The sequence below is a fragment of the Halyomorpha halys genome, unplaced genomic scaffold, assembly GCF_000696795.3.
Source record: "Halyomorpha halys isolate HHAL.00 unplaced genomic scaffold, Hhal_1.1 Scaffold2238.1, whole genome shotgun sequence".
Classification (NCBI taxonomy): Eukaryota; Metazoa; Arthropoda; class Insecta; order Hemiptera; family Pentatomidae; genus Halyomorpha; species Halyomorpha halys.
This window is the reverse complement of record NW_027108055.1, coordinates 167,390-177,799: the sequence shown is the minus strand read 5'-3', so window position 1 is coordinate 177,799 and position 10,410 is coordinate 167,390. Positions and strand designations below refer to the sequence as shown.

The 10,410-nt window shown below is 34.2% G+C and overlaps 1 protein-coding gene across 4 annotated transcripts in view; it reads left to right on the top strand.

Moving 5' to 3' along the window:
* Positions 1-2,416: 2,416 nt before the first annotated feature.
* LOC106691314 (2-oxoglutarate dehydrogenase complex component E1) overlaps positions 2,417-10,410 on the top strand; it is a 30,027-nt gene continuing 22,033 nt past the window's right edge. For 3 of the 4 annotated variants that reach the window (XM_014437044.2, XM_067046426.1, XM_014437045.2), the window contains exons 1-5: positions 2,417-3,057; positions 4,486-4,711; positions 8,805-8,952; positions 9,534-9,730; positions 9,789-9,919. In XM_014437044.2, the coding sequence (XP_014292530.1) occupies positions 2,548-3,057; positions 4,486-4,711; positions 8,805-8,952; positions 9,534-9,730; positions 9,789-9,919 (1,212 nt within the window). In that variant the 5' untranslated portion in view covers positions 2,417-2,547. The remainder of the gene's footprint in view (positions 3,058-4,485; positions 4,712-8,804; positions 8,953-9,533; positions 9,731-9,788; positions 9,920-10,410) is intronic. The other variant, XM_024359225.2, reaches the window with a different exon arrangement.

Below are 10,410 nucleotides of genomic sequence, written 5' to 3'. Positions count from 1 at the left end.
ATCTGGATGAATGACTAACTTGGAATCCTTACACAAGACTGAAAACTATATGTTGATCCCAACTATTACAGCACGTACTAGATAAACTTCCATTCCATTATAGAAACTGATCTAGATGACTAAAATAAAGCCTATCTAGACATACAGAGTTGGGCTTTGGGGCTCCACTGAACCTTCGAATTCCTCTTGTATCCAACCTTACAATCCAAAATCCTCAATGCTCCTTACTTTGTCATAAATAAAATCATCCATTAAGACCTAAATGTTCCATATGTAACCGATCTAGCCCAAAACAGATATCAATCCTTCCATTATGAACTTCCTAACTACCCAAACCTCCTACTAGTTTCTAACCTTTCTTCCTCTTCCATTCCTAACAATTTTCTGAGACACCAAAAGAAGATGGCCATGAGACCTTCTAATGTAAAAACACTATTGGTATGCTACCAATGGGTAGTTTCCCTACCTTTGTATCATACCATTATGATCTTACATCAAATTTACTGGATGTATTATTATGTACAGTTGTAAATGTCAATAAAGTCATAATAAAAAAAAATTTGTTTTAGTATATAAAATCGGAAAGCTTATCTCTTATCTCTTTTATAATATTGCTTTTCATTTTTTTTTTTAAAGCCATGGTGGCCAACAGTATCAAGGCATCACCTAAACGACCTCAAGTCAGACACGAATGACAGTTGGAATCTGGTTTGAATGGATTGAAATTTATTTCGTAGCAGACCTATGGAATGAATCTTGACCTTCCCAGTCTGGTTAGATTGAATAGGTTGTTACCCGGTAAGTTACCTGAAATGCCCCAGTAGGGGAAAACATAAAATAAATAAATACATAAAGTTCTTTGTAATACCAAGAACTGAGTGTTATTTAATCAAATGAATGAATAGCTTTATAGAAAACTTTCAGTAAAGTCTATTAGATGGCACTGATAAATCAAATTTGAAAAAAAGAAGAACTAAATTATAATGCTTAGACTCTGTTACCTGAAGATAGCTCAGAAGCATTTATTTTTTATGGTATTTTTTAATAAGAAAAGAAAATCGTTTAATAATTAATCTGGCTAGAATAATAAGGTTCTCCTGAGCCGTAAATAATAAGAAAATTGTTTAATGGTTAATGTGAATATAATAATAAGGGTCTCTTGAGCTGTAAGTTAATAACAATAACAAAAACTTTTTATAACAAAATAGTGAGATACATATTTTTATCTTTTTATTTATACCCGCATCTGTCAAATACAAAATTGACAATCAGCGGACTGTTATATTAATTAAACAATTAGCATATTAGTGCACCTCTAACCATATTTTCCTCATATACATATATCATAGAGGGTCAACAATCTTCTCATAATTCTATATTTTATATTTGTCAAAGAGGGGAAATAAAAAGGGAAGATATATTGGGTTTAAAGGATAAAATTGTATTTAGATATGGGGATAAATGAATAAAAAGAAGGATGAAAAAATAATGAAAATGTTGAAACAAAAAAGTAGGTGTTACTATTACCAAACTATTACCAAAATATCTGATAAAAATTATAGAACGAAGGTTGAATTTAAAATAAGGTGTTCCTTGTTGACCTTAAATTAATATGTGGGGAGGGGGTACGGTCAGCAAATAAACAAAGACTACTTATTTGTGCCGAAGTTTCGACTTGAATTTCTCGTCTTCGCTGGGGAGCTCAGGCAGAGATTCTGACTAGATTGAATTTAAAGGTTATGTAGTACTATTTATCTAAAATCTACATTAGTGATATTCACCCTATGATTCAATTATGTGCGTTGTTTCTTTGGCTGAGAGAAAAGATTTTAATATGTTTTGACATCTGAGGTCTAATTTGGTGGCATTGTTTCTACATTTAACATTTATTTCAAATTAATAAAGATTGTTCCAACTGATACAGCGATCTTCATTTCTATTGATACATGCATACAAATTTAAACAAGTCTTGAATTTGCGGTAAGTGTCGAACGTACAGTTCAAGAATAAATTACTGCTTTGCTTCAATAGTAAATATATATACATTGTATATAATATATATGTGTGTGTATATATATCCCATTATATATTACAAAATAAAAGCTTTTTGTCTAATTTTATTTTGAACTGGACGTATTCGAAAGATATAAGATAATATACAGGGGTTATTTCTCCTACTGCTACAGACTGTTATAAAGCTAGTAGTCCTAGCTAGACTGCTACAAAGCTAGTAGTGTTAAAAAGTAACCCGTCTACAGTACAATCTGTGGAATATGTCAAACAAAATAAAAAAACTTTTTTTTTTCAGATTTGCCAATATTAACGCATCGAAACGTGTTTCGATAAAAAGATACGTGCTTATTAGTAGATATGTTGGATGAAATAACCTTAATCAGTTTTTACATTTTTTTCCTATTCTTTATTTAAATTTTATCAAATTTATTTCAATGTCAATAAGTCATATGACCTTTTGTTTTGTTGATTTAACTACCTTTAAAATATTTATGAACCGTTATTGAATTTATTAGGATAGGAAGTATTATCGAAATGATCAGGATTGTGAAATACTTATTCAAAGACAGGGTCGGTTTACTTCACACCCAACGATTTCCAATTCTCCGAAATAGAGGTTATGCTACCGACCAGCCACCATCAAATGAGAGTAATAACCAAATCCCCGGCGACGAGCCTACGGAAGATATCCAACAGCGTTTGTACACTGGTGGGCCTCTCCACCCGAGGGGAGATCAAACGCCACCTCTAGACAATACTGAAGAGAGCGCTTTCACGACCGATGACGAGACAGAGGAAGTGTCTAAACACGAAGCGGAGGATGGAATTGAAGGGATCCTGGAAGGGCTGTATACCAACGAGCCAATGCACCTCCGCGTGGACCAAATACAACGAGATGCCAATGAGATCGAGATGATGGGCAATCAGTTAGACCATGAGAAGTTGCAGCAGAATTCAAGTGATGAATTACCACCATCTGCTGATTCGGTTGTCTCAGCCTTGAAGCAGAGGGAGGAGAGATCTGAGCGGTATTTTCCAAAGTTGGTATGGGCTTATCAATTTAATTTTCATTATACCTCCCTATTCATGAAACATCTCTCTACTAGTGGGCATTTGTTATTTTTGATCTATTCATTTTGTTTACTCAACTTGGTAATGAAACTTTAGATTAGCTGATTATGTCGGAAGATATCTTCTCTTCATTATTTCTCATCTCGCTTTTTAATTTCTTTCTGATACATAATTAGAATTTCACTACAGAAAATCGAACGAAGTTTAAGCCTAGTTACAACCTTTCGTGAATAATAGCAATCAGATACACTACTTGTTAAATTTCGAATACGTGCAAGCACTAATTACAAATTCTATTTCGCATCATGCATTATGTGTTCTATTTGAAGGTTATAATATGCTTTATCAATTTTTAGGTTATATAAGTAATTTATGATATTAAACAGCGTGTTATTGACAGAAGGTCTGTTCCAACAACCATTTCCGATTGTCCGGAACAGTACGGAGCATGCGTAGTACGGGAATTTCTCTCCCAAAACCTGTACTGCCCATGAGCAGACAGCGAGAAGTGGTTGTTGGAACAAACCTAGGGTTTGATATATATTCTTTTAGAGGTAATTTGAATGGCAATGTCATTAAATTAGACTAGCGGTTACTATCTTTTTCACCATTATTTCAATTTTATTTATAATACACCTTTGAATTAGAAAGGACTTTTTCGATACCTTCAAAATGGTTTTAGTTTAATTTTATTTTTAATTAAATACCTATACCTGACCGTATAGTTCTGCTTCATGATTCAATTGAATTCCTTTAAAGTGTATGTATCTTCATATCACTGAGTAATTGGTCATTTCTGGTTAATGTGTCTTTTGGAATGTTGATGTGAGATGTCCTTCGTGTGTTGTTTTCAAAGACTCAAGGCTTCGTAGTCGGGCTCCATAAATTGTATTTCAGCAATTATGTTGTGTCTCTTTCTGTTTTTTTTTTCTCTTTTATACTATGCTAGTGTTATCCAAATCATAGACTTCTCTGACTTTTTTGTTCATGTTATGTGTACATCTAGTCTGTAATTTCTTTCCAACTACTTTGTGGGCAAAACCACTATTGTTGGTCTCTACTGTAACTATTACAGCCGCCAAAACCGCCATGTTTCGGCATGACGCAAGCTACGTTCTTGCATTCCTTCTTCTTACCTACAGGAATACTACCCTGTAGAACGATGTTACCATCCTCAGAGAACTTATTGGCTCCCGTATATCTAATCCTATCTATTTTCCTTCTAATCAACTACCTTACTTAAGTGAACACGCATTGTGGAGGCCTTCTGTTCAAGAGTACATAACATAATCAATTGGAGTCAGATCTTTCACAACCACCTTTACAACTTTATCATAAACTATTTTATGTTTTAGTCCGCCATATTCAGTTAACATTACTTAGTCATATTTAATTACTCAGAAAAAGCCACCCCGAGCCTCAATCCTGAACGAACTTAAAGTGGAGACCGTGATTCGAAGCTACTGGTCCAGGGGCCATCTCGCTGCTCTCATCGATCCTCTCTACATCGCGAGGCAGCCAATGTTCCGTCCGGAGTTTCCATCCAGGAGAGTCCTTCGGCAACATAGAGTACCCGTAGATAGGGAAACCCATTACCATCTTTTACCTGATGATGCAACGACTCTGGGTACGTATTCCTACGTTATTCTTTGATATTATTTGTATTTGAGTAGATAATAAATTCTTCCTCACGATAATTCCTAGTGTTGTAGCGCCCGTGTTTGATATAGACTTTATTAAAGTAAGTCACATCGTATAAAGATATTAGTACATGGATTACTTATTAAGAAATGTTGATCCAATTCCATAATTCTAAATTATTACTCAGAGTCATGGGGAAAGAAGATTCCAAAAACGTCATGGCATCTTATATGTTACTAGTTAGTGAAAGTTTTTGCAAATTTAAGCATCATTAGGACTAAGAAAAACAAAAACAAAAAAAAATACAGCAATGCAGAATAGGTAGCACAACTCACACAAAAACATTTCCTCCCTTCATTTTTACATATTTTTTCAATATGTTAAACTGTTTCATTTTCCTTTGGTGTAGGCTACTAATGTGATTGACACGAACTCTTACATTGGTGTTAAGTTGTGGTTTTCAGTCATGACTTAAAATCTGTCAGAGGATATATCATTTTTAGAAATAGCATAATTAAACCTGGACTAAATTTATATATAGAGGAAAGCGGAGCAAAATGATTAGTACGACTATAAACACTTACCAAAATTGAAAACTTGCAAATTCGAAATTGATGGAAAAAAAGAGAAAATATTTTAAAATTAAAAAAGTGGAAAAGTTAAACATACATATAAAGAACCATAACAAGCTAGAAAAAAAATTAAAATATGTTGGGGAAAAAATATTAAATGAAAAGTCATGTATAACCTTAGCACATAATTAAAAAAATATTATAATGTTACTATTTATATTAATAGGCTTAAAAACAAATTCCTCTTAACTAGTTATAAGTATGCTGTGTATGAGGCAATTCAATGAACTTGGGCAGCACTGCATTTTTAATAGGGTTTTTCTCTCAGCTATAGGGATGTGTTTCTCAGAACGTTTTGGATTTTATTCCCACCTGGAACAGTTAAAATTTACTTTTCCTTGATCCCGAGAAAGGAATCTTGACACTCCAACTTTGGTTAGTACGAAGTGGTAACTTCAAAGTAGCCGCTAAGTGTTGGCGAAAAGAACCACCAGGCCTAATCTCCAAACTAGTTCGCCCCACCAGTTACCAATACCGATACCAAAATACAGTTAGTAATGGACATAATAAATTTAAAAAAAAAAAAAGTACATTTCCACCAAATTGCTCCAGACGCAAGGTAAAATGGAGAACCAATGTTAACACAGTTTTAAAGCCACTTATCGTTTAACTGTCTGATCGAATCTTATCAATCATTTTTGCATAGCGCTCAAGTGTGAATTCTCTAGTTTTCACTGCACTTATTGTTTGTTCTACGTCAAATTGCAACACACCGTCTTGAGGGATGTCTATGCAAAATAAACATTTTTTGTCATCATCATTTTATAGTATTTTGAGTATAAAGGTTTTTAATTGAACAATTTCTTGAACTTAAATGATTTATTAATAATTAGAGAATTTCTCCCTGTTAATGATGATGAGTTAATAGTTGAGAAGAAGATGGTTGGGGGTGCGTTCTATGAAGAACACAAATAAGTAAAAAAATATTTATTGGTACCCAAGATTCGGCCTGAATTTCAATCCATCATGGCTAAGAACAAAAAACGAGATAACAACCAATGAATTAAAAGATATACAGAATGACTAGAAGATAAGAAAATAACTAACATTTTAGATAGATAAATAGTGTATAAAGACTAGTCTTAAGATTATAAGTAGATAAAGGCTTTATGAGGATCATAATATTAAAGTAAGAGGAAAGAACAAATAATAAAATACATATGAAAATCTTGCTAGTAAATATTTGTACAAAATGAAAATTACTTAAAATAAAGTTTTCAAAGAAGTGGGAAATAATGCTTATATATTCGTAATGAAATAACAGGATTAGACAAATAAAATATAAAGTTATATAATCTAAAAAGAAATATAAATATTTTAATTTAATAATAATAATAATAATTTAAAATTAAAGTTATGAAAAAAATATATATGTAATTAATGAAACATGTAAGTAAAATACTAGAATTAAGAAATAAAATATAAAGTTAAGCAAATTTTTTTTTCTCACCCTCCTATTAATTTCATTATCTCAAACAAAAACCAATTAATAAATAAATAAACAAAAAAAAAAATAGGAATATGTATACAATAATAAACATAAATATCCTTTAATTGCCTGAAGGGCATTTTAAGGTAGGTTGCCGTGTACGGGGGGCTTCGGGGGTTTTAAGTCCGACTGGGGTTCCTCGTACACATATTATATTGAATTTTATTCATATATTCATGTATTTATATTATGTATCTCTATCGGTTCCTGATGGGAACCGACTGAAAAAGTATGCGCTGTATTTAATTCAAACACATCAAGAATACCATGGCGAGAGGGTCTATAGACACCATATACCCCCTCGCCATGGTTTGCTAGATATAAATATCTATAATTAATCATAGGAGTTCTTTTTCAACGGTGTCGTGTTTACCAATTTACTATGCTATTATATATGAGGTGGCATGCAGCGATTATTAATTATAAAGTAAACTTTGTTACATATTTTATATTTACAATGATATATACATTAGCAAGAATAATATGATGAGAGAGCATGGTAGACCTGTTTCCTTATACTTTAATTGTTATATTATGAATTGAGAAGAACCAGTTGGGATCTTTGATATTTATACTGACTCTAAGTTATCAATTCTATTATCGCCATTCAAATTACAATAGAAAAAGGTCTTACTTATTTTAATGCGTCGGTCGGTTTGGCAGTTGTGGTGGAGAATCCATATTCGCTTTGCTCCGCAGCCTCCCGGCGGCCGCTGCAGAATACCTGAGACGTGTGTCTTCCTCAACTCAGCCGCTCTCTCTTCCTCCAAACTCTCCTCTTCCAGAACTGTCTTCCTTCCAGACTGTCTTCCACTGTCTCCCGACGGCCTTCCTCTGATCTCCCGACGGTCTTCCTCTGTCTCCCGACGGCTTTCCTCTGATCTCCCGACGGTCTTCCTCTGTCTCCCGACGGCCTTCCTCTGATATCCGTTTCTTTTCTCCCCTCTACTTCTGACTCCTCTTTCTCCCCCTTCCGTCCAATGACCTTCGTCGAAAGTCAGTCTTTTTCCTCCCGTTCATGTTCAAATTAAGGCGGCGTTCTTCTTTGACAGAGGTCGCTGCATTTCCCCCCGAGGTTTTTAAAGTGCCCAGATGGGAGATAAGGGCTGTTTAAATGTTTACCTCTACCTACGCGGTCAACCTTTCCCAGGGGGTACATGCCCTCCGTTATCTACATATCTCTGCACCTTACCTTTAATGTTTTGCCGATCGGGCCTTTGACTCGGCCCGGCGGCTCCTTTGGTATGCTGACAAAAGAACATACATTAAGTTCAAAAATTCCAGCTGGTGCCTCTCATTACATATCAAGGTAGTGGGAACCACCGTGGCGCTTACTCGCCGTTTGTGTCGTCATGAGTGGGAAGGGTGATCAATGGTTGGGTTTAGATTAAGTCTGAACCCCTTCTCTCGGCTAGTACGTCCACCAAGGGAACAATATCTTGCCCCCTCTCAGGGTTAAGTAAATTAGTAAATATGACAATATTAATATGTGGTTAGCATAACTAACATGGAAAGAAGTAATAAGAACGAGTAGAAAAGGAGAAGGGGTGTAAAAAGAAATATGCGAAAAAAAAAAGGAAATAAAGCGTATAAAACGAACTCTCCCAGTTATGTTCTAGTACATAGTCATTTCAAGTAACGTTAGGGCAAGATGAAATTGTTCAGTGAAAATAAATATAAACAACATTTTGTAGCTAATATATATTATTCAGTGGCATACACTATTTGAACAACCGCCAACATACATCATGTTAAAAATCCTAAAAAGTACTACTGCGATTTTTTGATGGAGTTGGTATAGTTGCTCGCAGATGGAATCCCTCTAACTATGAGATTTAGCACTTCCCTATTTTACTTCTTCTCCTTGTTTAGGCCCGTTTTACCTGATTAATATACTTTCTAAATTAAAAGTATTATTGGTAGCGGATACTTACATGTTGGAATTCTACTTGTTCTAGGTGGCGGATACAGCAGAACCAAACTGGGCAAGCTGATGAAGAGATTAAACAAGGCTTACTGTAGCACGATAGGTGTTGAATTTAGTTACGTACACGATCAAGAGGCTAAGTACTGGATCAAGGACAGAATCGAAACAGTGGAACTGAGGTAATAGTTGGTCTTTGCTCGTTGGTATGTGGGAGTGATGGAAGGCGGGTTTCAAATCTTTTAGAACGTAGCTATAAATAAACGGACAGTAAAAAGTTGTTGCATCTTGGCTAAGCTAAATTACTTATTTTTTTCTAGCTGAATTAGAGAATTGTGTAAAACACTACAAATATTAAACAAATATATGTTTTCAATATATAATTGTAAAAAATAAAAGAAGTGGAGTGTGTAAGGCGTTGTGCTACTAACTCCAAAGACCTAGGTTTGAATCCGGCTGATGGATTGTAGCGGTACAGACTTCTATTTTCATTTAAAAAAAAAGTAAATGGGTTAGTGACATCTCAATGGCATGTGGAGACATTGAAGGATTGGTTGTCCAGAATGTCGTATCTTTATGAAGAAGAATAGAGTCAAATTAATAATTTTTTATCTTGCAGTTCTCATGTCATTCTTTGGCATTATGAAATGTGACTGAAGGATTCGTAATGTAGTAACTGGTTCATTATAAACTGGCAATGTACACTAAAACTGCTAACCAGAATTATTTTATAGATCAGTAACATCTCTTATTCCTTTAACAGGTTTATGCACAGAGATCAGCTGAGATACTGTATCGAAAACATGATAAAGACCGAAACATTTTCCGAATTCTTGAAAGATAAAGTCCCAAAAGAGCAAGTGAGATACATAGCACTCGGTTCAGAAACGTCTCTCCTTGGTGTAGATCTCCTCATCGAGAGAGCCGTTAAGAAACACAATGCCAGGCTGTTTATTCTAGGTAAGGCCTCGATTAAATAGCTCTATCGATCATTGGCGATTGACTGAGTCTGTTTTAGGAATGAGGAGGCTCGGGAGGGTCAATCTCCTAGCGAATGTCTTCAAAATAGACCCAACGCTAGTCTACTCACTCGTCCAATCTGATATCGGAAAGAGTCGAAATGGATCATGCCTCGGGATACATTCTGTTGTAAGATATTTGCTATAAATTGTAATTATTATTAGAGACCGAATTTTTGTGCGGTAGAAAAACGAAAAATGTGAAGCGAAGAATCCAAAATGTGCCTAATCGAGTAGCAAAATCTCAAAATGTGCCTAGAACAACCCAATCTTGCAATAATAAACCTTGTTGCTTAATTTATAATATTAATTCAGGGAAAGCTTAGCTAATCTTGTTTGAATCAAATGAAATTCGTTTAATACATTTATGCAAACATACATTAAAAACTAAAAACAATTTCCTTGTTTGAATAGCTATGAGAAAGCTAATTGTATTAAATTATTTTATATTCCTATTATGAAGGCTGAAATTAAATTTTTTTAAATTTTAAAACTATCTTAATTTAACGTTTTATGGGGGAAAAATTATGCAAGACACTATGTGAAAAGGAGTACCTAACAATATTCTTCCATACAACATTAAATGATATTGAACATAATAGGATAATACATAATAAAAAA